The 26,079-nt window shown below is 45.6% G+C and overlaps 4 protein-coding genes across 6 annotated transcripts in view; 2 read left to right on the top strand and 2 right to left on the bottom strand.

The window, feature by feature from the left end:
- The window catches only part of psma6a (proteasome 20S subunit alpha 6a), a 2,558-nt gene extending 696 nt beyond the window's left edge, over positions 1-1,862 (top strand). Inside the window, 6 exon segments of the mRNA XM_062470397.1 lie at positions 1-24; positions 125-206; positions 310-465; positions 715-893; positions 1,220-1,314; positions 1,648-1,862. The exon segment at positions 1-24 is cut by the window's left edge and continues 13 nt beyond it. Coding sequence (XP_062326381.1) covers positions 1-24; positions 125-206; positions 310-465; positions 715-893; positions 1,220-1,314; positions 1,648-1,705 — 594 coding nt within the window. The 3' untranslated portion in view covers positions 1,706-1,862.
- Positions 1,863-3,709: 1,847 nt separating this feature from the next.
- On the bottom strand, positions 3,710-6,353 carry nfkbiab (nuclear factor of kappa light polypeptide gene enhancer in B-cells inhibitor, alpha b). 2 transcript variants are annotated; one of them, XM_062469474.1, is made up of 6 exons: positions 5,994-6,349; positions 5,437-5,542; positions 4,994-5,225; positions 4,707-4,795; positions 4,317-4,583; positions 3,710-4,202 (listed from the first exon to the last, which is right to left on the bottom strand). In XM_062469474.1, exons 1-6 carry the CDS (start codon positions 6,257-6,259, stop codon positions 4,167-4,169), a joined length of 996 nt encoding a protein of 331 aa, XP_062325458.1. In that variant the 5' UTR covers positions 6,260-6,349; the 3' UTR covers positions 3,710-4,166. The 2 variants fall into 2 exon arrangements, with proteins under 2 accessions (XP_062325458.1, XP_062325457.1); XM_062469473.1 differs by lacking the exon at positions 3,710-4,202 and having other exon boundaries at positions 4,239-4,583; positions 5,994-6,353.
- A 6,143-nt stretch (positions 6,354-12,496) lies between these two features.
- On the top strand, positions 12,497-14,654 carry LOC134026583 (insulinoma-associated protein 2). Its single transcript, XM_062469472.1, has one exon. The coding sequence runs from the start codon at positions 12,568-12,570 to the stop codon at positions 14,206-14,208; it is 1,641 nt and encodes a 546-aa protein (XP_062325456.1). The 5' UTR covers positions 12,497-12,567; the 3' UTR covers positions 14,209-14,654.
- A 1,538-nt stretch (positions 14,655-16,192) lies between these two features.
- ralgapa1 (Ral GTPase activating protein catalytic subunit alpha 1) overlaps positions 16,193-26,079 on the bottom strand; it is a 46,029-nt gene continuing 36,142 nt past the window's right edge. For both annotated transcript variants that reach the window (XM_062468685.1, XM_062468686.1), the window contains exons 42-43: positions 20,133-20,257; positions 16,193-17,029 (exon numbers count right to left, since the gene is read on the bottom strand). In XM_062468685.1, the coding sequence (XP_062324669.1) occupies positions 16,884-17,029; positions 20,133-20,257 (271 nt within the window). In that variant the 3' untranslated portion in view covers positions 16,193-16,883. The remainder of the gene's footprint in view (positions 17,030-20,132; positions 20,258-26,079) is intronic.

The following is a 26,079-nucleotide window of genomic DNA, read 5'->3' as shown; positions in this document are numbered from 1 at the left end:
GTTGTCACTCAGAAGAAAGTCCCTGTGAGTAGTCTATTAATTCTCAACTATACTTTTCAGCAGCTCAGCTATGTAATATATGGATAAAATATGAATGTATCTTCCATGTGTCAATCACCCCCAGGACAAGCTTCTAGATGCTTCCACTGTCACCCACCTGTTCAGAATCACAGAAAACATCGGCTGTGTCATGTCTGGGATGACTGGTGAGAAACAAGCATCCTCATAGTTTCATTGAACAGAATCCTTTGTTGGTGGACGAACAAATTAAATAATAATCCTTTTTTTTTTCTTTCTGTATGTGTGCAGCTGACAGTAAGTCCCAGGTTCAGAGAGCACGGTATGAAGCAGCCAACTGGCAGTACAAGTACGGTTATGAGATCCCTGTGGACATGTTGTGTAAGAGGATCGCTGATATCTCCCAGGTCTACACACAGAATGCTGAGATGAGACCTCTTGGCTGCTGTGAGTAGAAAGACCGTCTCTTGATGTCAGGCTGTGTCCTTTAATCTGGATCTATCTTCCCTTTTTTCTGTCCTTCCTTTTGTCTTTCCTGCATCATCTCCTCTGTCTCCCAGATCTCCTTTTGTACTGTGGTCATTTCAGCCGTGGTATACATTGTTTAATTGTGTCTTGTGTGTAGTAGTAGAAGATCAAAATATAAATGTGTTCCAACTATGATAAAGTAATGTTCCTATTGTGTCTGTGTTCCAGGTATGATAGTGATCGGTGTGGATGAGGAAAATGGTCCTCAGGTCTATAAGTGTGATCCAGCAGGCTACTACTGTGGCTTCAAGGCCACAGCCGCGGGCGTCAAACAGACCGAGGCCACCAGCTTCCTGGAGAAGAAGGTCAAGAAAAAGCTGGATTGGACCTTTGAGCAAACCATCGAGGTGAGAAGGCTCTCATGGAGATGAGTCTCATAAATGGAGACTTGACATTTTAAATCAGGATATTAGTACGTTAGATCTGTATGTAACAGGGTCGAGGTGATTAACTTCACTTCTCAGTATAAACATCACCCGCCCGTTGTAACATGGACGTCATGGTAACCTGAAGTGTTGTTTTCTCTGATTGTTGTTGTTTCATCCCATTACCTCCCTCTTTCCCCTTCATCCTTCTCTCCATCCCCATATTTCCACGCTGCTTGTTCCTCCTTTTACTAATATGTCACTCCCTTCTCCACCTCCTCCCATCCTGTTCTCTCCTCTTTTCCCAGACTGCAATCACGTGTCTGTCCACTGTCCTGTCCATCGACTTCAAGCCCTCTGAGCTGGAGATTGGTGTCATCACCACTGAGGATCCTAAATTCAGGCAAGTGAAGGTTGCTTGACACACAGAGATTACTGCTGTAACAGATACTCACCCTCAAGATTTGAAGTCCAAAGTCATACGCCTTGGCCAAGTGTGAAGCGTATATTGTCAGGGTAAAACTGAGGACTCATTGTAGCAGTGAAGTAGTCAACAGTTTTGTGGCTTGTTCAGAGAGCTAAGTGTAATAGCTGGACTTGAGATGAATGGCTTCTTCCAGAGCAGACGCATGAATAGACTTGTTGCCCTCGTTCTGTTTCATGGCTGGCTTTGATGTGGTGGCAGGAGCTGCTTCTAATCTTAACTTGGTGTTCTCATTGGTCTTCTCTCCTTCAGGATTCTGTCTGAGACTGAGATTGATGTCCACCTGGTGTCACTGTCCGAGCGGGACTGAGGAGCTAATGGCCATGTTGGCGTGCCAGACCATAGCAAACGATCCCAGAGAGCACTCACAGATCACAGATCCGCGTCATGAGAGGGCTCGACTCAGTCACCTGTTTTTGCTGTATATTAACGCTGTTCAATTAAAGAGAATGTTTTTGAGAAACTCACATTTTGGAAGGTTGCATTTTGTCTTGTTAAAAACATTTTGAACTTGCTTGTTTGTTGGTTTATTCATGGTTTAAAATAAATCTTTTGAGGAAATAAGTAATAAGTCTGAAAAGGATATTCCCTGTCGTTCGTACCAGTTCCAACTAGGGCTGGGTGATGTATCAAATATTAGCGATAAAATTGCAATCATTTTTGTTTTTTTGCTGGTCCTTGTGTTGCTTGTGTTTTAAGATCACCGTCTGGCTCCTATGTGACACACACAGACTAACACCGTTTGTGCACATGCTCACAAAGAGCATATGCACAAACTGGAAATTGCACGCGCACATTCATTCTCTTTTGCTCTCTTCTTGTCCTGTCACATGAGGACCTCTGCATGAATTGTTCCATATGAGGTCCATTTTGTCAAGTTGCAAGTACCATGTTATGGCAACTGCTTAAATTTGCACTACACATTTTGAACTTAAGCAATAGCTGTTCTATCTAAATTGTTTTCTAATGGGGGCAAAAGAAAATCCTGTTTTTTTATTATTTAAATGAAAACATATTGAGATATATATCGAATATCGTAAAATTTGACAATATCGAGATATCAATTTTTCTTATATATTTCCCAGCCCTAGTTCCAACCCATTAGTCTGAATCGCCTTAACCGTGATGCAAACACAAAAGCTTGATATTGATAGAAACAGGATGTTAGGTACTAGCCTGTCCATAAACATACTATGCAGACAGCCTGCAGTAGATTACTGTAACTTTGGGGATTTTGACTACATACTGATCATGAGATTGTGTCCTGACACTATAACTGTGTTAGGACACAATCTCTCTCTGCTTTCCTTATCTCTGATTCTGCCTCTGATTTTGTCTGATTCAATCTCTCACCCTTCCTCAGAGCTCTCTATCTCTGCTTCTAATTCCCCTCTGACGTTTTCTCAGCACTAAGGTTGAACCAAACAAAGATTATTCTTGCTAGGAACTTGTTTTGTACAGGAACTTCCGTGGATTCTGCTGGGACCGAAGCAAACCTCAGGAATCCACTTTTAGTTTCATTGTACATTTCTTTAGGCGTTTTTGAAAGGTAAAAATCTTGAGACATGACACATGAAATTAAATAGTATTTAAATTAGTATACTTAATTTAACAAGTGAAATTAAACAATCACCTAATTTTGAGTGTTGAACGTAACAGATTAAGGTTCTCCTGAAGTTAGGCCGGTTCCTGTGGCTGCTGACTGACTATGGGTGGACTTGGTGTGCAATGACTTGACTTACTGTAACAAACCTGAAAGCCCCTAAGCCACTGTACATATATAAGACTTATTGCATCAAAAAAACCACAGTGACTCACTTGTTAGCTCCTAATTTGAATGCGCACACTATTTCACAATTGTTTTGATTGCAGACCTTGCGTTTGTGTTTCACTATCAAATTACTTCTCAGAATCCCCGAAAAGTTTCTTTTTCCTGCTATCAGGAATCTGGTTACGCCCCTCTGGGAACTTCTTGTTCGGTCAGCTGATGTTTCCCATCAGCACTTTGACAATAAACTGTTCTGCACTCTGTGTTCTTCCTAGAACAGGACACGGCTTTTAGTTCCTCATAATTGTCAGTAGTTAATTTTCCGGTGGTTTAAACCTTGTGTTTAAACCACTTTTTGACAAAAATAAATTAGGATTGTGTTTATATAGAGCTATTTTTTAGGAACTACATCCTGGACCCGACATATGCCGTGTGCAGAAAATTGGGTTTTATATTTGGAGATTATCTTTTGAGAGAGAATTGAGATGACTCCTTCATATCATACTCTTGTCTAGCTCAGGGATTAATGGAGACTGAAAAAGAACCGGATGTTAAATATATCTGTTTTAATTTACTTGAGTGTGTGTGACCCGTCTCCTTCACAAGTCAAAGGACATTTACAACGTCTTTACAAATGTACACTTTTCTTTATAAAAAAATAAATCTTTACATAGACATTTACAATATGATACATGAGGGTGTCCCCAAAACAAAAGGATGATGTACACTCTGGTTTCTCTCACAGAACCATACGACCATGTTATAGCACATCCACTGGTTTATTGACACGTCTTGAAAAGTCTCATTGGTTCACACAGCTTTCCATCACTCATAGTCTGTCCGAGGTCATGCCATCTGTCCATTCTGTGCCGTTTGTCCACGCTGTGCACCAGCACTGACTGAGCATGCCCGCCGTACCATTGCAAGCAACTGGCCCCAGGATGTGACATCATATTCGTGCTGTGGCTTGCTGGAGATTCCAGGGCCTACTTCCTACTTACTGCTAATGACCGTTCCACTGGATGTCATCATACTCCACCTGCATGAGAAGATTGTAAATTATAGTCTTACCATACTTACTATATAATACCTACATATAAGTACACCCTTTACAAGTTCTTAGTCTACAAAGACTGTCCTCACAGACACACACCTCATCCTCTTCCGACTGGCCATCCTCCTCCTCCTCCTCGCTGTCTTCTGATTCGCTGTCGGGCAGCTCCCTCAGCTCAGGATTGGTTAGCGCGAGCAGCTCCTGTCTGATGGTGTCATTATGGCGACCATAGGTGAGGTGGTAGGGGCTGTGTCCTCCGTAGGTGAGGCTGTTGGGATTGGCTCCCTTGCGAAGCAGCAGTCGAACCAGGTCCAGATCCTGCAGGTCTACAGCCAGGTGCAAGGAGCTACGACCATTACACTGCTCCTAGAGGCCCAGAGGGGAAATGTAGGGTTAGGCCACTGTAGTTCTGTAGAAGCCACCAATGAGGGGAAGTTTGTGAATGTCTGTTAACACAGAGATAACCACGGTAACATACATGTAACATACCTGAGCATTGATATCAGCCCCCAGAGCAACCAGGTTCTCCACCAGTGACAGGAAGCCATGCAGGGAGACCAAGTGTAGACAGTTCTGACCTGGAACAAAGCAGAATGGCACACCTCAATTAGACTACAGGACTAACCAGCCCAGGCTAGTCTAGACTAGTACAAGTAGACCAGAGATGGCTCTCAGCAACCTATTACTCAAGACAGAGCCAGGAGATTGATTGAATCTAGAAGAATCTTAACACTCCACTTTAGATGGATTGAGAAAAAAATCGATCCGTTTCTTACCACTGTAGTTATTTGTAGCCATGATGTGTGCTAGCTGGTTGGCGCCAGGGTTGGAACCAGAGCCTGGGCGTGTCTGCGTAAGCAGGCTGAAACAGGCCAACGAGCCCCCGCGGCAGGCAATGTGGAGAGGGGAGTTACCCCCCATGTCCACCATGGAGGGGTCTGCCCCCGCCCCCAGAAGACAGTCAACCAGCTCAGGCTGCTCTGTGATTACCGCCAGGTGGAGGGCTGTCTGGAGGAGGGGGAAACAGGGAGGGGGTTTAGATCTCTTCATCTGATACCTCCATCTTGTTTTTTTACATTCACCTTATCTCTCATTATATTTCTCTTTCTATCCTCTGTCTCACTCTTTTCTCTCTCCTTCTCTCTACAAATGAATTATTTTTGGAAGTGCACAAAGTAAAGTTCTTAAAGATATATGTAGCACAGATGCATTTGTGTACCTGTCTCTGGTAGTTTTGTAGGTTAAGGAAGGGTTCATTACGGGACAACTGGATCATTTTCTTCGCACAGTCCTTGGCTTCATGGATAATGGCCAGGTGTAGAAGTCTGGAGGGAAGAGTGAGGATATGTTTCATTGTTGGCCAGAAAGAATAACTTTCGCTGCACATTCCAAGCACTTCATATGCATTTTTTTTTTTCTAGTGGTGGTTTGACGCAATGGCGTGCGCTAGGCGAGTCGGTCGGATTCCTGGCAGCGCGCCCGGGACTTTCCCAGCTGAGCTCGTGCGCCGCCTACTTTGACCCTGAGCCATAGTACATTCCGTTCTGATAATAGTCTTTTGTTTACGCAAAATGCAACGCGACCACAACTTACAAACTATCCTGCAGTGCATTGAATTAACCTGATTCGTAGCCGAATGCATAATAACAAATATCACAATCAAATTTAAGTCTGATTGCAGTGCCAAAACGTTGTATAAATATAGGCCAACTTTTAGTTTTTAGTTAATTTAATATAATTTATACTCGATTCTATAACAATTTCTGTTCCACTTACGTGTCTCCGTCTTCTGAAACTTGCATCTTCCACAAATCCTGACTGCCATCGTGTCTCTCGGGTCTCTGTTTCTGAGGAGCACAGTCCACCCGAAGCCTCTCGAGCTCCCCTGCCACCTCTTGGTATTCCTCTTCTTTCAGTGAGTCCAGGCCGCTATCCAACCGTTCCTCGGTACTGGGTTGCACCTTCCCCTCTTTACAATCGCTACCGTCGCCTTTATAATCCATATTGTTTCGGATACTTGTTCGATAGAGGTTTTTGTCCATTGTTGACACTATGTCGAGTTAGTTGGTTTGTAAGGTTGAGTGTTCCGCAGACTGTAGGTTATAATGTGATGGGAGGAGCCTGGAGCCAACGGAACTAGGTGGGGGATTTCCGAAGGACAACTATGGCCGGCTGACTCCAGCCTCAGGGGGGTTTCTGTAGTGCTCTGACAGTCGCAGAAAGCCTACAGCCGTTCTAGTGGCTATATGTCTATGTAGACAGGAATACTCCCACTGTTATTAGGAGGCATTCAGATACTGCACACTACCTATAGCTGGTATAGGAATTCCCTGAAAACCTCACACACTCACCTGACAAGTAAATAATTGATTGAGATAATAGCCACTATTAGCTCCCTGTATGTGAATGTGTTTCTTATACTCAAAAGTCACTTAGCTGGACCAACCATAAATTTGACAGGAAATACCAAGAGTATTGCTGAACTCACATTATTCACAGAACAAAACACTTGAGAAGTTCTTTGAAAGTTAGTTTGAGGGAAACTCCATTGGGATGTATCAGTAAGTTTGGAGCACACAAGGAAATGTAGGGGAATGTTCTCTATCTGCAGATTGTACAACAGGGAAGGCCAGAAAGCTCAGCCAAAACATTTTGAGGTTAAATGAAGGTAGAAGCAAAGATTAATTTGTCTTTATACTGGTGCCGAAGCAGCAAACTGAACGACAGCGAATGTGCTGCTACCCCAACTGACGCTGTGAAACGTACATTTGATACGTTGAGATTCTAAGTTTTAGTTTGTTAATCAGTTCAAGAAAACGCATGAAGTGGGGTTATATTACATTTTTTTGCGTGAATGCTTTAGGCTATAATGAAGCTGCATGCAGAATGAACACCTGATAAATTACCCACAATGGTGCAAACTAGGCATCTCCGTAATGAATCAGAGCAGGGCCGCTTTGTTTGCATCTGGGGTTCTAGGAATGTTCTTTTGCTTCTCATGAGGAGTCACATGACTGAGTGAACAGACAACTTAGGAAATTCCCAGCCAGCACTGTGTTGCAGGAGGAACAACAACACTAGTGCAACTAACAACTAGTTGTGTGTGTGTGTTAAGTATATATGTGTGTGTGTGTTTGTATATGCATGTGGTAACAAGGAAGGAGGAACAGCTGGGTTACACATGAACTCTTGTTTATGTAATCTGTCTGTTCTTGGATTCTGAGTTACACACACACACACACAGTGTACTGCATGCACGTGCACTCACACTCAAACCATTTAAGGTCTGTGCTGAACTGTGTTTTAAATGCAGTTTTGGGGGGAACTCTGTCGGTGTAAGGTAGAGGGTGACGGGAGGATGGAGATTGTGACTGGGAATCCCTCAGACATCCCACAGTGCTGAAGATCCTGAGGCAGACATCCCACAGTGCTGAAGATCCTGAGGCAGACATCCCACAGTGCTGAAGGTCCTGAGGCAGACATCCCACAGTGCTGAAGGTCCTGAGGCAGACATCCCACAGTGCTGAAGGTCCTGAGGCGGACATTGGAGACACATGTTCACGGGTGGCAAACAAGACTGGACATGTACAGTACTGGCGATGGTGAATCACAGTGAATCATGACTTTTGTTTTTGCTGTAAAGTACACAAGTGACTCACGCAAAGAATGTTAGCCACACTGAATCACTCTGTTCACTACTGTTGCAATTAAATAACCTTGCTAGCTTCTGTGGGAGGCACTGTTGTATGTGCCGTAATCTTTGTGTAGTTCTTATTCAGCTGTGACAGAACAGGGGTGTCGATTATGGGCCACCGGGTGAGATACAGATCATGCTGCCCACAAAGACTTTGTTATAATGTCCATGGGAAAGGATGCAGGTACAGTGCACCAGGCGAGGAGGTGGCAATGCAAGGACATAGGGGTGACAAGGACACTGTGTGACATGGTGACTCAGCAGTTTAACATTTGACTTGGGATCCTTCTGGACTTCCCACCACTTTAGCGACTCACCTTTACAACCACAAGACTTGACACGTGAGGTAAGCAGAAGGAAGATAAGAGGTAGTGGAGGGGTGCTGCTTGTAAGGAAACGGAAAGAGACAGCGGTGAAGAGACGTGGAGATAATGTGAAGTATTTTTCTCTTTCAGATCTGTCGACAGAGAACAGAGAAGTCAGGTTAATGTGCAATATGAGTCACAGGTAGGAAACAGACACCATTCTCTCTGGCTGAACAAAACATCAGCTGGCATCACTTCTAACCAGTTTATATAAGAGCTCTCAGTTATTATGACCCTATAGTAGATTGGTCTTGCATATAAAGCTTAAACGAAATATAACAATTTCAACTTCAGCCGACCCCTTCAAAAAAAAAAGATTGAAAAAAAAGTTTCAACAACCAATGCTTTGTGATGTGATTCGTCATGAATATTCATTTTGGGGCTCCTGAAATGCTCGAAGTGATACATGAATGCGGCCAATAATCATACACACGACGGGATTTACAGCCAAATAATACAGTATAACACTTTGGCAAAGATTCATGGGATTTAAGACCATGGATCGATGAGTTTAGTCGCTAATTTACCCTCGGGTAAATTCCGTGTTTGTGTAAACCTACATGGCGAATAAAAACAAATTCTGATTATGATAGTTGTTACCATGGGGGTTTGCCAAAAAATTGCTGATTTATTTTTGCACTACACCACCAGAAGATGGCGACAGAGCACAATCTATATTCTGATATGTCACAAAACACCACTGACAATGTAGTAGTTTATCTGTTCATTTATGGACTGACATTAGCCAACTGTCAGACAGACAGACAATCTGATAAGACATAATAATGTTCAAGCTACATATGCCTACATTAGTACACATAGCCTATACTGCCTCCCTCCCTCAAACACACACACACACACACAGAGAAACACACACACAGAGACTCCAAGAAAACGTTATAAGTTATAAAGGGTCCGGAGTAGCGCTGCATAAAAACAATTAAACGTTAATGACGGAGCAAGCTGTCGAGCAGGAGCTGCCAGCTATAGCTGGCTGCGGGCTCGTGCTGCAGGAGCTGTCCACCTCCCGCGGTGCTGAAGCGCTTCGTGCTAAGCAGAGAGCCATCCGTTGAATCCAACACCAACACTTAATCATCATATAATGCATAATCACCCGCGCTCCCAGGCAGCGATGAAGACAACAAGCCAAGGCATCTGAAAACAGCCTAATTACTAGCCTAGGCCTAAGTAAGCGATTACTGTGAATTCCAACGTCTGAGTTGTTTGGGTTTGCGACCACATGGCGCGGGCAGAAGTCCAGACGTAATACTTTAAGACTGAGATCAATAACTTCATTTTCAGCAGTCTGTGAGATTAGAGCGGAACAATGATCACACATACATAAGCCATATCTCCCCAGGCTACAAACAACCTTCAACCTTCTTTACCCGGCTGCAATTATATGTTTCAGAACGATCTTTCGAGGCTTTCAAGAAAATATGCCGTTGACATTTATTGAAAGTACTACACAAAAAAAAAACATAAATCATGTAGACCTATGTCAAATTTGCCGTTTTCATCGAAATGTGAGACGCGAATCCGTTAGACTTCTGCTTGTTTTTCACTCTAGATAAATGACAGTGATTGCTTATCAATTTGCCATTCCCTATTGAAAAGACAGCCCGTATTCCCAAGGTGGCCCTTGTCACGCCATCAGCCCGAGAGCTGGGGCCAGTTCTCACGCTCTTCCTCCTTGATTAGTTTCCAGCGACGCCCCCAAACCGTGGACCAACTGGGAAGAGCATATTGCGAGGCGCCAAGGCCGCTCGTTACGCTCCCCCAGGGATAAAGAGTGATTCTCCTCTCCGATTCCTTATCAGCGTTCCCAGCTTCGCGGAGGTGGATCGCTGTGAATGCCGTGCTTCAGCTGGCGGGTTATCGGCCAGTTGGGCCGCCACCAGCTCTGAGCCCTGAGCGTCGCTGCCCCTCTGCTGGGAGATAGCGGTGCCTCACACCAGGGAAAGTGGACACGGAGATATTCCCATCGTTACTACAACAAAGAAGGAGCCATTTATTATCATCTAACATACAATGTAACGAGGAAACCTTTAGCATAAGAATGACCTTAACTGATAAGACGTTGTCAGTGTTTTTGAGACACTAACAATTTATTGTTACACATAGGCCTACAAATTGTGGCCTTTTGTTACATAGGGACAATAACTTTATAAAAAACGAACAATAATTGTTATCATATCTGTTAATTACTGCCCTATGTAAATAATGTACACATAGGCTACTCAGACGGTACAATTCCCATTAACAAAAACACACATAGCTTATCATCTCGTATTACAACGTGCATTATTATATAGGCCTAGGTAAAACACAATGCAAGTTTTCCTGTCAAACAAAAGGGTAACGTAAATATGTACAATAGATAATTACACTCATCTACATTAAATTAATGTGAACATATTTATACAATTTATACTTTTATAAATTGAATTAATTTAGAAAATGTTTTACTGATAAATTGCCTGTGTCCTTGGCTCCCAATTAAAGTCTGAAAGGCAGACAGCGCAGCTGGTGAAGCTGCCTTTCAAAGTAAACAGCTTAATCGTTCCGTTAGCATTTGGGTAAAACACAGCGTGAGTAGAACGAGGGAGCAGGTAAAGTGCATTAAATCAACAGATTAACGCTGAAGGCCCTTTATTAATGCAAATGCACGTGGATGGAACGGAGAGGAACAGAGAGGCATAAAAATCCCAGGATTTCATTGGTTTTATACAGAGATGGGAAGTAGAGCCTACTTAAGTAGATTTGTCTGGTATAAGTAGCCTACTTTACTAAAGTAAAAACGTTTTACTTTCACTATTTTTTTTACACAAATATATGTACTTCCTACTTCTTACATTTTCAAACCAGCCATATTATTTTATTTTTCATATTTATGTAAATTCGTTACTTCCCATCTCTGTTACACTGTTATTTCACTGGTATGTTGTTATTACACTAGTGTTACACTGTTATTACACTGTTGTTACACTGTTGTGATGTTGCTGTTACACTGTTATTGCACTATCATTACACTGTGATTACACTGTTGTTACGCTGTTGCAGAGATGGGAATATTCTGGTTTCAGTACTTTACTTTTACACTATTTATTTTAGTCACCAGAGTGACTAGGGTTGCTAACTGTTCCGTATTAGTCCCTTATTTTGTGCTTAATTGATTTGTCCCATAGCTGACCTCTCATGTCCCTTTTATTGACTGCTACGCTGCTCTAACCACTGACTGATACAACAGCAGCAGTGCTGATCACGACACTTGAGAATGATCACCGACAGCTGTGATCATCCAATCACAGCCCACCCTCACGCGCATCAGTCTACTTTAAGTAAATGCGCATATTCGCCAATTAGCTATCATTCTGACAAATGTCTTAAAACAATACATTGTTTATTCAAACAAAGCCCAAGCGTGCCATTAAAACAGGTTGTAATAATGACCACTTTTTAGAGCCCATACTTCTTTAACTTGAGTGATAAAGTCAGGACTTTTACCAGTCTTTTTAAATATGAGTATCTGTACTTCTACTTGAGTGAAGGATGTGTGTACTTTTGCCATCTCTGGTTTTATAATTAAGAATTCCTCAAATATAGCCTAATACCAAGACGTGACCTATAGGCGATCTAAGATCAACCTCTCACCAATATAGATACATGTTTGATATAATTACGGATTATAGATACATTATCAGATCAAATCTTAATTTAGCCTACCTCTGAAAATCAAATAGGCCTTGCCATTCCCCCAAATTGTGGCTGTTACTCAGATCGACTGTTGCTTATCAAAGAAGTGTAATCACACAGACGGTGACATTTCTCTTAAATAAAATTAAACAAAACATCTAGATTACAATGAGCTCATCAGCTACGTACTTGATGGTGTTGGCATGCACTGGCGTAGGTTATCATTAGGAACTAACATAAATATGTTGTAGATGTAGATTAGCCTAATGGTGCTTAAACGCGCACTTGGGGAAATCATGCCATGATAAGATGTCAAGTGTCTGAAATGCATAATCCTTATTAGCTGTGACACTGTAACTGGATACTTAAGGCTTGCCCCACCTCCCTGTTGTCCGTGCTGATTGGACAGGGTTTGACACAAACTGACTTCACGAGAAAAAAACAAAAAAAACACAAGAGGCGACCCCAAAGATAAAAAACCAACCACGCACACTCAAGTATCAGTGTCCTCTCAGCCCCCTGCTTCTCATCACCGGGGACCGCGCGCTTTCCGCCTACACTTCAAAGTGGACTTGAGGATCTGTCCGGCGTCAACATGCCCAGAGGATTCTTAGTTAAAAGGAGTAACAAACGCACCTCTTCGTCGTCCTACCGAGCACGCACAGTCAACGATGAGCAGCCCTCTGCGGATTTCCCTTTGCAAACATTGGAGGGGTCAACCAGTGTGCCGGTTGAGTTCCCGAACCTCCCGGTTCCTGTGGACGCCAGGGAGCCGTGGACCTGCGTCGCGGCTGAAGCGGACCAGGCGCAGCTACCTGAGGGCGCAGAACGGGTGGAGGTCAACATGGACTTTGGTAAATACGCCTTCACTGACCTGGAGCACGACAGCTCTCCGGGCCGGGCGGATCTCTCTTACAGCCCGATAAAACCAGTTGGCACAGAGTTGGAGAAATCATTCTTCGACCGGTGTCTGACCACAGCGACTGCAACAGAACCGTTCCCAATGCCCACCCCAGTGTCCTCTATTGAGAGACTACTGATGAACCATGCTTCGTTTGGACACGCGGATATGAAGTATGACCCTACATTGCACCTTTATCCTACTGTCCACCACACCATGAAACGCACCTACATAGAGCCGGAGCGCAAGGCCAAGTCGGTGGCCAAGAAGCCCAAGGTAATTCGTAAGCTCAGTTACGAGGACGAGGTCACTACCTCGCCGGTACTGGGTCTTAGGATCAAGAAAGAGAGTCCAGAGTTAAAACCACCGGGATCATCCTCCGGTAATAAGAAACCGTTAGGTGAATTCATCTGTCAGCTTTGTAAAGAGGAGTACCCGGACCCGTTCTCCCTCGCACAACACAAGTGCTCTAGAATCGTGCGTGTGGAGTATCGCTGTCCCGAATGTGACAAAGTTTTCAGCTGTCCTGCTAACCTGGCCTCCCATCGCAGGTGGCACAAGCCTCGCCCGGCAAACAACGAAGAGGCGACGAAAAAGATTCAATTGGAGACACGAACCCACGATCGACAGTCGGTAGAGGGGAAGGAGAACGCGAGCGAGCTGAGGGTGAACAATCAGCACCAAAGCACAATGGAGAGCTCCCAGTGTAAGCGCGCGGTGGACAGCTCCCACAGTCAGGAACAGCTGCTGCGCGGGAGGTCACCAGATCCACCACCGTATGATCACCGCTATAGGACCATCTCGGAAAGATCTATCGACCTGCATATCAGGTCGACGGACAGCCCTAGCCTTCTGCTCTGTCCTGAGTCGCCGGAGGTGACCGCATCTCCGTTTATAGAACCACCCGGAGCCGAGGAGATGTACGACTGCCGTTACTGTGGCAAAAAGTTCCGTAGACAGGCTTATCTCAGGAAACACCTTGCGGCACACGAGACAATCAAAGCTTCTCCGTACACTCAGTTAGAGAACGGACAGATCACTTTCCCGTGTCACTTGTGCGGAGCGCACTTCCCCTCCGCCGAGATCCGAGACAAGCACAGACTCTGGCATGCAATGAGAGACGAGCTCCTTGTGGGGCCGACAGGGAAGAACGCGGGGCCCGGGGTTTTGGTGAGACCAGAGCTGACACCGGGGGACCAGCAGATCTACACTTGCAAGCACTGTCCGTCCACCTTCTACAGCTCGCCCGGGCTCACTCGCCACATCAACAAGTCGCACCCAACCGAGACGCGGCAAGTGATGCTGCTACAAATGGCGGTTCGACCCGGTTGCTAGAGTACAAGAATGTGGCTGTCTTTTGTTTTGTATTACATTAAAGTTGGTATTTTATGATTTGTGTAACAAGATAAAAACGTCATCACATTAATTTGAAATGATGAATAAAGCTGAACACACTAACACTGTCTGCTGCAGTGAAGAGGGTACAATTAAACCTTGCTGAAATAGTCTAGAGTTATGTCATGTCAAGTGTGTAATAAAAAGAGGGATTCTGAATATTCTGAAAATGTATCTAATGTAGTTCCTATGGAAAGTGTGTTTGTTTGATGTGGCATTCCTATGTAAGCAAGGCTACCAAGACGTATTTTCATACAGAAAATTAAGCTTATTGTTAGTATATAAAATCGTTTTTTTTCTTTTGTGGTAGAAAATGCTTTCATAATGGTCTTACAGTTAAGCCCACTCTTGTTTTTTATATGTTGTAAGCTGAACTATGAATTTATTCTATAACTGTCAATAAATGTTTCAAATGTAAAACAGTTTAGTATATGTGTATATGACCCATCCGAATGACTAACATTCCCACCATCCAACAACATTAATCACACACGCAGCACTGGGGGAGTTGTGGCAGGAATACTTTTATTGTCAAACTCCACTGCACTTCCACTCGTCTGCAACAGCCTTTACAAATGTATAGATACTACTAAGTTTGACAATAATACTAGAGTCAATTGCATGTCATCTCATGTGTGTACGTGTGGGTGTTTGTGTGAGTGTGCTTGCGTAGCTGTCATATCAACACATGCAGTTAGTACTGGTGTCATGCAGTATTTGGTCAGTAGTCACATAGCAGGACAGCAGGTGAACATGTGGTACACACACACACACAAGACTGTCTGGAGTGTTCTACTGTGGTACACTCACAAGACTGTCTGGAGTGTTCTACTATGTGGTACACACACACACACAAGACTGTCTGGAGTGTTCTACTATGTGGTACACACACAAGACTGTCTGGAGTGTTCTACTGTGGTACACTCACAAGACTGTCTGGAGTGTTCTACTGTGGTACACTCACAAGACTGTCTGGAGTGTTCTACTGTGGTACACTCACAAGACTGTCTGGAGTGTTCTACTGTGGTACACTCACAAGACTGTCTGGAGTGTTCTACTGTGGTACACACACAAGACTGTCTGGAGTGCAGGTCTGAGTTTGAGAGTGCAACAAAATCACGTAAGGCTGCAGGACATGATGCCTCCTGTCTCTATCTCTGGTTGAGCGTTTTGATCATCATATTCCAACCTTGTCCTCTGATCATCGGAAAATAATAATTTAAGAAATCATTCAAATTGGAAATGATTATCTTCAGAATAAAAAATCAAATTATCCAACAACACATAGCACAGTCCTAACAGACCAGGACGAAGCATTGTTCAAAAGCATGAGGGAAAAAAAAAAAAAATGGTGTCTGTGTACTGGTGTGTGTGTGTGGATGTACACAGCCTTGGCAACTGGACTGAACACTGCTGTCAGAGACATGCTGGAGGACCCTCCCATAGAAATACAGCTAATAGAACACAGTCCCATTGAGAACTTTTGTCTGGACAGGCCTCCACTCTAGCTCTACGGCCCGACCTGCAGTCCCGGCATTCTGCAGCAAAGCCCAGCTGCAGCATATCAAGCTGCAGACCAGAGAGACTGATGTTGAGGTGATGCTGACGCTAAGGGCATACAGTACAGCTCGATCTCAACCACTATCCTGATGAAGTAAAGCTGAACATCAGCCTGCACCACTCCCACAGAAGTCAAGCAGGACCCCTGGGCTGTCACGTGTCCAACAGTTGGTCTCCATGAAGTTTGAGGTTAATATATGTCATCTTTTTGGCAGCTATTTTCAAATATATACATAGATAGACCACATACAGTCCATACTCTATACACATTAAATATGTATATATTCTCACATATATATTCATCACAAGTGTGTCATAGATAGGGGTGAGTCAAATAAACACATCATATATGAACAAAACAAAATAATCAGTAACATTCTTTATCAGGTGAAAACCAATTTTACAATCTTGATAAAAAAAGATAAACAACACATGACCCCTAAATAAACAGTAGTGAATATTATACTCAAGAGTGGACCAGCTTCACGTTCACCGTGAAATAAACAAACAACAACATCTGAAGTAACCGGAAGTGCTTTACTTAGACCAATCCATGACCAGCCTTTCATAGCTAAAAAAAACTTTGACCAATTAGCATCCACCTAACAACTAGGAAAATGAATATTCTCCATCCTCAAATCTGTGATTTCTGTCATGGCACATGACTCATCGGACAGAAAATCACACTATACATAAACTATTCACAAACTATAGTACACTCTCTCACTGCCTATAATGTAACCTTAAAAGACGAACAAGTCTCTGTATTTTCTTTGTTATCGTTTGAAGGAGGCTGGTTTTGATGGTCCAGGTAGTGACAGGAGTTCTTGTCTTATTGAGTGTTACCTCGACAGGTAAGGCGGGTTCAGGAAGATGTAACAGCAGAGACCGGTTGAGCCAGACAGGTGTAGCAGCCCAGGTAAATGCTGGGCGTGGCCCAAGGCATGGCAGCACGCTATCGTTAGGTCATGTTGGCTGATCCAAAGGGGAAATCTGTTCTCATTGGCCAAGTTGGGGAGGAAGTCAGGTCTTATTGGCTGATTTGGAGGGGAAACTCAGGTCTTATTGGCTGATCCAGAAGAGCGTCGTAGCTTCATTGACATGCGGCTCTTGCTAGTACGAGGGGACATTGGCGAGGCTGAGTCGGTCCCGTCGAGCAGCACTGCTGGACTTTCTCCCCACTGACTCTCTAGGCATGAGCCTGGGAACAAGGGAAGAAAGAGAAGGAGAGAGGGAGACAGAGAAAGGATATAAAAAAACATAGCCTGTCTATTAAAGACACACACACACAGACAGGCAGACAGCACAGGTAGGCAGGCAGACAGAGACAGACAGACAAACAAGTCACAGACAGACAGACAGGCAGAATGGCAGAGAGACAGGCCCAGTTGAGCTCTAACACACCTGCTCATCCTACCTACCTGGATGTGCAGGTCAGACTCTAGGTCACCATTCTACCATGCCTAGCATGTCTACGAGCTCTCTGAGGTCAGCTCTGTTGTAGAGGGCTGGGAGGGGTACTGCATGCAACTAGACTACACTGCAGCATAGAAATGGAGCCACTCTAACTACATGGTCACCAAACAAGCATCATCAGTCATAATGTTCCACTGTAGTCATTGATGTCATAAGGTTACATTGCAGTCATGCTGTCGTAAGTGTACACTGGAGGAATGTTATCAGAAGATTACACTGAAGTCATGATGACATCAGGACACACTGAAGTCATGATGTCATAAGGTTAGACTGAAGTCATGACATCATAAGGTTACACTGAAGTCATGATGTCATAACGTTACACTGAAGTCATGATGTCATAAGGTTACACAGGAGTTATGTTGCCATAAGGATACACTGGAGTCATGATGTCATAATGTTCCACTGGAGACATGCTGTCATAACATTACACTGGATTCATGCTGTCATAACTATACTGGCATGACCAAACAGTATATACAGTATATACTGTGTTACTACACACACCTATATACCTCTACAACTGAAACTAATCCGAGGGAACTGGGGAGAGGCAGATGTAAGAAAAATCTTCCTGGTTCTTCGTACCATTCACAGCTAGCATGAAACACCTTCCGTTTCAGCCCCTTGCCCTTGCCCTTGGTCTGTCCAAGGCTGTCTACAGGGAATTTGGGAACCAGAAGGTAAAGCAAACCATTGCTCTCTTGAGAGGGTGAGGAGGAGTCACAGAGAAGAGAGGAGAGAGAGGAGAGGAAAGATTAGGGAATAAGGATAGAAAACCACATGGAAGGAGAGAGAAGGAGAGTATATTGGAGAGCAAGCCAGGAGTTAGAACACCAGCAGAAAATATAAAGAAGACGTAGACAATAAGAGAAAAATGGGAAGAGATCAAAGATAAAAGGTGTGAGGAGTGAGGAGCGGTGAGGAGGCTTAGAGGGAATCAATAGCACACACAGCACAAAGAGCAGGACCTGAACACTGAGTCAACACACTCACACACGCACACACTTACACACATACACTCTACCTCAACCCCCCACCCCTGTGCCATTAGTGACTTATAAACCATTACGCTATTATTACTAACATTCATCTTTCAGTTCTAGACTCTAGAATGGAGGCAAGGAAACAAGCAGAAACTGCACTGAAATACAAGACAGTCCAAACTAACCATGTCTGCAGTGCATCCAGACAGTGTGTGGGTGTGTGTGGGTGTGTGTGTGTTTCGTGACCTGTCTTAGCACACGATCTTGCCAGAGAACAAGGGGAGAAATCAGGAGTTAGTGGTTATTGAAAACAGAGGGTTAATAACAGTGGTCACCAAGACAACAGAGAAACAGATACGACATTGAAGCCTGACTGGCCTGTTACAGACACATGCAAACTGTCATCCACGTTACACACTGTAAGAACTGGAGGATGGAGAGAAGAAGGCGGAGAGACCAATCAGAGGGAAGGTTTTACGGTTAGCCAATAAGAGAAGCATCAGGGGTCAGCTGATCTCCAGGTGGTCTTACCTTTATATATACACAAGTGAAACATTAGGATCTACAAGGGAACAGAAAGGAGAGGGACAAAATAACAAAAAACAAGAAAATTTAAATGGGGAAATCAAATAAAAACAAACAAAAAAACAAAGAGAAAAGAAACAAATAAGAGTGTTATGATCTTGGCGGTTAAGGGGAGGCAGAGTATGGCTGCTGTTAGCTGAGACAGAAACATGGGTTTTCACCAGTGAAGGTCTGGCTTTGGGGCTGAAGAACGACCAACCACCTCATCACCACTGACTCCTTCCACATGGAAGAAGCCCAGGCAGTATGAGCTGGGAATAAGACCCCTCCACCCCCAGGCTGGGTCGTGTTTCAGTCCCAAAGCAACACGTTTGTATGTTCATAAAAAATGCTCAAACAACATGAGGGCACAGGTTTGTTTGTTATGACAGGGTCACCATGGCCTGATAGCAATTACACTGGTCAAAAACATCTGAAGTTTGGACAGCTCAGTCTAAAATCTAGTCGACTTCCTAGTGAGAGATGGACATTGTGACCCCACCATAACCAGCTTGTGTCTGTGCCATGCATGGGTGCTGGATAGGCAGGCAGGCAGGCAGGCATGTCTGTACTGTTTGTCTATGCCTACACAAACATGGTCAAAATGTAGCCTGTAGATCAGGTCTATAACTTTGTATGTAGCTAGACAGGTCGGTAATGGTGTGTAGATAGACAGACAGACAAGGTTATATTTGTGTCTGTTGGTAGACACTAGCTAGGCAAACCCCTAACTATAATTGTGTGTAGCTAGGCAGTCAAGTCTGTGATGTGTTTGTAGCTAAGACATCCACACTGAAACAACACTGAGCGAGTCAGTGGGATCACAGATTATAGAGATCGAGTACACAATGTGTTACAAAGTATCCGTCTTTCTCTATGTTTCTCTGTTACCGGCTGAGTCTACTAACCGCTCCTATAAAGTCATGATCTGCAGTTGAAACAGGAGCAGGACGCTCCAGCTCTGCTTACAAACACAGCTTCCAGAAAGAGTGCTGTTGTTGTCCCAGGCGCCCAACCCAGCGAGACGGTCAGTTATAAAAACTGCGGATTATGACTTTAACCTCTTCAGAGTTAGAGAGGTGGAGTGCTAGGAAATAAAGGATCTACGGACAGGATCTCTCTACTTTTACCATCCTCTCTTAGAACTACAGCTTCCGGTAAACTGTGTCCCTATTGGTGAACTTACAGGTGAGGCCCTGCCTGATTGGGTGAGTCTGCAGATGGAAGATGAGAGGTCAACCGTGATTGGTCTAAGGCTGGGAGGGAAGCGTGGTTTACCTGCATCGGAGGAGAGGTGGTGGCAGGGGGCGGGACTGAAGACTCGGGCAGCGTAATCCTCAAACGTGGTTGGCTCCAGGTGGTGCTGGACAATCGTCTCTAGATACCGAGCTCTCTCCTCGTAGCTGGGTTCAGAGGTCAAGGGGAAAAACAACACTGCTAGCAGAGATAACATTCTGACTGAACCACGGATTTGAACCAAATCCACTCCTACTGTCTGGCAGCGGCCCTGTTCCAACACTAACCCCTACATACAGCATCTGTCTAACCTAAACCTCTATGCAGTTCATTTACCAAATTTCAGCCTCTGTTTAGCAGGGATTCAAACTAACAACTGTTTGGGTCCAGGCCTGCCTCTTCCTCTACCTTGATAACACGTCTTTAATGAACTCCATAACTCTCCATCAGAAAGTCTCTCTCCGTTCCTAATGGCAACCATCAGGGAGCATTACAGGCTCCTAGGTAAGGGCAGACATCCCATAATGTCACAACTGTATTATCCACCTATCACAGTGGAGGTAGAGGCTGACATGGGCCGGCGATGGCCTTTACTGTCCTGGTGATCCACTTTAGAGAAAATGATGGGATTGGGTAAATGGCCTGTATTGCATTAGGCTGCAGCGTATTATGGGTTTAGAATGATGAGATTCTGTTAATGGAGACGATTGGATTAACTAAGACGTAGAATATGAACTGACATGGAGAGGAGAGGATGGGGGGGGGGGGGTAGGGGTGAGGTTCCTATAGAGGGTGAGACGGGGGGGGGGGGAAGAGAGACAACAAGAGAGAAAAACTAAAAGGGTGAATGAGGGTGAAAGGTATAGAGAAGGAGAAGGACAGAAGAGGAGCAGGGTTGAAAGGGGTGAGATGAAGAGAGAGAGGGAAAGAGAGAGAGGGAGAGAGAGAGAGAGGGAGAGAGAGAGAGAGAGAGAGAGGGAGAGAGAGAGAGGGAGAGAGAGAGAGGGAGAGAGAGAGAGGGAGAGAGAGAGAGAGAGAGAGAGAGAGAGAGGGGGGGAGAGAGAGAGAGAGGGAGAGAGAGAGGGAGTATACGTATACGTGAGGAGGGCAGCAGAGGAAAAAGAAAGGAAGTTGTTAAAGAGAGAGTTGGGGCGAAGGAGGGGAGGGCAGAGAGCTCAGGGGTGAGGAGGGGAGGTCAGGGTGAGGAGGGTTGCAGGGGTGAGGAGGGGTGCAGAGAGAGCAGGGGCACAGAGACGAGAGGCGTGCTGTGGGTGAGAGAGGGGAGAGGTTATTTCAGGAGCATCACAGGAGGACTGTGTGTGCGGGTGATGAGACACCTGGGGTGAACTGACAGAAGAACAACACTAACAGTGTTCTAGCAGTGTCTCTCACACACAGGGTGTGTGTGTTAGACACAGTACGCGAATGTGTGTTTAGTGAATGTGTGTGTGTGTGAAAGTGTGTGTTAGGAACTGCTCAGAGGGGGAACAACCTGCCGATTGCCTTTTCCTGTTTCCCATCACTTCACTTCCTGCTCTGTTGGGCTCAAGGCCTTAAGACATGTATGTGTGTGTGTGTGTGTGTGTGTTTGAGACAGTGAATGATTGAGTGAGAGACAGAGAAGGAGGGAGAGAGGGAGAGAGAGAGCAAGAGGAATAATATCTGTATGCATTGGGGGTTTTCATGAAGTCTGTGTGTGTGTGTGTGTGTGTGCGAGAGCTAGTAATGACTGATATCCCTTTCCCAGGGCTCTGATCATCACACCTCCAGACCTCCTGCGTCATGGAGGGGGGCACTTAGCACTCGACAGGAACAGGAAACGTGTCACACTGACATCAGGTCTGACTGACACACATGGCACTGAACAGGAATCACACCTAACCCACCAGGACACTAACCTAGTTCAAGTTTGTCTGTTCCTATCAGAACAACCCCATCAGACCGTGAGTCAGTCTACCTGCACCTGGTTCCCCACTTCCTGGCTACAAAGAGCCTTAGAAGACCTAGATTGTCATGACCTTGTTGTCTACACTTACCGAACCTTGCTCTGGAGAGAAAACCTCCCAGGTTACATAACTAACGCAGAAAGGTGCTTCAAGTGAGAATCTCAATTTCACATTAAGATGTCGAAGTTCAGGTTGAACTTGTTTCCTACTATGAACTAAACTCAGGGCTTGGACTCTACAAAAACAGTCTACACTATAGACCACAGCCCAGGGGCATATAGAGGCAGTCTACACTATAGACCACAGCCCAGGGGCATATAGAGGCAGTCTACACTATAGACCACAGCCCAGGGGCATATAAAGGCAGTCTACACTATAGACCACAGCCCAGGGTTATATAAAGGCAGTCTACACTATAGACCACAGCCCAAGGGCATAGACCACAGCCCAAGGGCATATAAAGGCAGTCTACACTATAGACCACAGCCCAGGGGCATATAAAGGCAGTCTACACTATAGACCACAGCCCAGGGGCATATAAAGGCAGTCTACACTATAGACCACAGCCCAGGGGCATATAAAGGCAGTCTACACTATAGACCACAGCCCAGGGGCATATAAAGGCAGTCTACACTATAGACCACAGCCCAGGGTTATATAAAGGCAGTCTACACTATAGACCACAGCCCAAGGGCATAGACCACAGCCCAGGGGCATATAAAGGCAGTCTACACTATAGACCACAGCCCAGGGGCATATAAAGGCAGTCTACACTATAGACCACAGCCCAGGGGCATATAAAGGCAGTCTACACTATAGACCACAGCCCAGGGGCAGGGTACTTGACCTGCGTGTTGATAGCAGCAGCAGGGAAAGCCTCACTGCTGGGATAGTTAATAGCATCATTTTCTCCTCCACTACTCCTGTGCCTCTACTGCTCCCTCGCTCTGCGTGTGTCCCCCTCCCTGATCAACGCCACATGCCACTAATGCCATCCTGTCGCCACGACAACTAATCCCCTCGCTCTTTGTGAACTAGAGGGAAAGAGAGAGAGGCGAGGAGAAAACTGCCCACTGTCACGGCTCTGCCCTGCTGCAAACCTGCTGGAAGAGCTCTGCTGATGAACATCTCAAAGGAAGAACGGGTCCGCAGAGACCGAGTGAGACGGCCGCTGAAAAGATGTTGCGAAGGAGAGGAGGAGAGGAGGAAAGGAGGAGAGGACAGGAAAGCAGAGGAGGAGAAGAGGAAAGGAGGAGAGGAGGAGAGGACAGGAAAGCAGAGGAGGAGAGGAGGAAAGGAGGAGAGGAGGAGAGGACAGGAAAGCAGAGGAGGAGAGGAGGAAAGGAGGAGAGGAAGAGAGGACAGGAAAGCAGAGGAGGAGAGGAGGAAAGGAGGAAAGGAGGAGAGGACAGGAAAGCAGAGGAGGAGAGGAGGAAAGGAGGAGAGGAGGAGAGGACAGGAAAGCAGAGGAGGAGAGGAGGAAAGGAGGAGAGGAGGAGAGGACAGGAAAGCAGAGGAGGAGAGGAGGAAAGGAGGAAAGGAGGAGAGGACAGGAAAGCAGAGGAGGAGAGGAGGAAAGGAGGAAAGGAGGAGAGGACAGGAAAGCAGAGGAGGAGAGGAGGGGAGGAGAATAGCCTCTTTTGTGTATTACCAGAAACTCATTTTCCCTGCTGATGAAAAGGCAGAGGGGAGAAGTGCTTGTGCCCTCCCTCTCTCTCTCCCTCCCCCCCTCCTGCCGTGCGCCTCATTGTCACCATGCTCCTCTGTCGCTGCCTCGCAGGGCGCAGGCACATTGCCAGGCAGGAGACGAGGGAAGGAGAGCTTGTTAGCACATTAGATGTGAGGGGGCGCTCGGCTTGTCTCTGGGTTCGGCGCTGCGTGGAGCCAGAGAAGCCAAGAACACTCTCTGGCAGTGTGTTAAATTACCACGATGAGCTTGCTACTGCTTACAGGCCACAGATTGATCTCTCCTGCATTTTCTTTTCTTCACCCCCCCCCACCGCACACACATACCATCTCCTTCCTCTCTGTAGCCAGACCAGATCACAGAGTGGCAGACAGAAAGAGAGAGAGAAGGAAGGTGATCTCCAAACCTCGACAGAAATACGGTGGAACTTGTGTGTTTTCGGACCAAAGACGCAGATCTTAAACTTACACGTGCGCACAAGCACGCCAACTGCACAAACCCCCCCCCACGCCTTTAGAAAACACACATCTCATGACGAGCAGATCCGGGCCTGGCCAGGCACGTCTAGAGGAAGGGAAACTTCCAGCTATTTTTATGAACTACCATACACCTTGTAGTGAACCAGTAGATTCTCCTCTCCAGAAGTCTGACTGAAGAACAGTAGACTCTGTCATCAGAGACTGGGGCCAGGGCAGCGCAACTTCAGACACAAACACCATATCTGTGTCCCTCGCTCTCCACCTCCTCTTCTGGTCACTCCTTTCCCTCCCTTCACCTCCCATCCTCTCCTCTCCTTCTCCCTTCCCCTCCCATCCTCTCTTCCCTCCGGCCAGCGGGACACAGAACAGAGAGAAAAACATCAGATAAATAATTGAATTTGAGGAGTTTTACAGACTGTAATTACAGAAATCTATGTGTGCCCTGAAGTGCAGTCTAATCGGTTTATACCCCATCTGATGGTGGCGATAGTGAGGCCTAGCAGTGATTGTATTAGCTGGCCCAGCCTGCATGCTGCATCACTCCAGCCAACCACCCCGGCACACAGATCAGAGGACAGATACACACACACACACACACACACACACACACACAGATGAGAGAACAGATAGAGGACTGGCCTAATGCTCAGATGCCTGGGAGCGGACACACACACAGTGAGATCTAAGGCTGGTCTCCACCACCATATCCATTCCTATTAATCTGGTCCCAAACCCAATAGAGGCCAGTGAGATATGGCTGCCGGCCTGACCTGCTAAATCTAGCACTCCCCCCCTCCCCTCCCCTCCCCCTGCAGGACATTCAGCCTCCCACTGCCTGCACCAATACAACGTTTATCTAACGTTTAAGGTGTAGCAGACAGCCCTAATGTGGTTATCTCAGGTTCTCACACAAACGTACACATGCAAACACACACTCGGTGTCACGCGCCCGCGCTTAATGTGGACGTGAACAAATTGCCCACGCACATGTACACCACCTCAGAATAATACATCTGGAATTAGAGAGGGGGCAGATGTCAGTTTCATCCAGGCCCGTTTGCTGCGAGCACACTTGTCTTTTAGAAAAGACATGACCGCCGAGGGGGAGCGATGCATGCGCTCTGTCCTCCCTGATCCAATCACAGACCACAGAGGGGAGACATCCACCGTGTCATCAGCGCCTCTCTCAACCTCTATTCACGACACAGTACATCACAAGACATTTCACGGGTTGTGGGCCAATGTAAAGTATTAGCCTGTGTGTGTGTGTGTCTGTGTGTGTGTGTGTGTATATGTCTGTGTGTGTGTGTGTGTGCACGTGCCTAAGCAGGTACCGCCTCACACAGAGACACGTTTCGTTTACATTGATCTGACTGGTCTCTCCTCTCCTGCAGGCAGCCAACCACGAATCCTAAACACCTCGTCAGTCCCTTCCTCCACCCTCCTTCCTCCACCCTCCTTCCTCACCTCCACAGCCCCCACCTCTGGGATCATCTTGTTTATCCACTCTCCCCACACAGAGGGGGGCCCCCCAAAACACCAGGTCCTCTTACTTCCCACCCACCCCTGGATGGAACCAGCTCATTTGGCTACTTTGTACCCCGGTCTGAGGAACACCTGCTGGAAACACTTGGGGTACTTTGGACAAATGTGATTTATCTCAAAGCTGTCTCTCTCTGGGACTGTTCCAATGGGTTGAGCGTACCGGTGAAAGAGAAATAAGAAAAGCGAACTCAACCCTAACGTTGTATTACGGTGTAAGACACAGGAACAGTCAACGACTAGGAGTGCAGCTACAGTAGCATTCTAACGCGCTTAGGATTCGAACAATGATAACAAATAATATCTACCAATTGCAACACGGTTTCTTCTATGAA

This window comes from Osmerus eperlanus, chromosome 9 (assembly GCF_963692335.1).
Source record: "Osmerus eperlanus chromosome 9, fOsmEpe2.1, whole genome shotgun sequence".
Lineage (NCBI taxonomy): Eukaryota > Metazoa > Chordata > Actinopteri > Osmeriformes > Osmeridae > Osmerus > Osmerus eperlanus.
The sequence above is the reverse complement of the archived record's forward strand: the minus strand, read 5'-3'. Positions and strand labels throughout refer to the sequence as shown.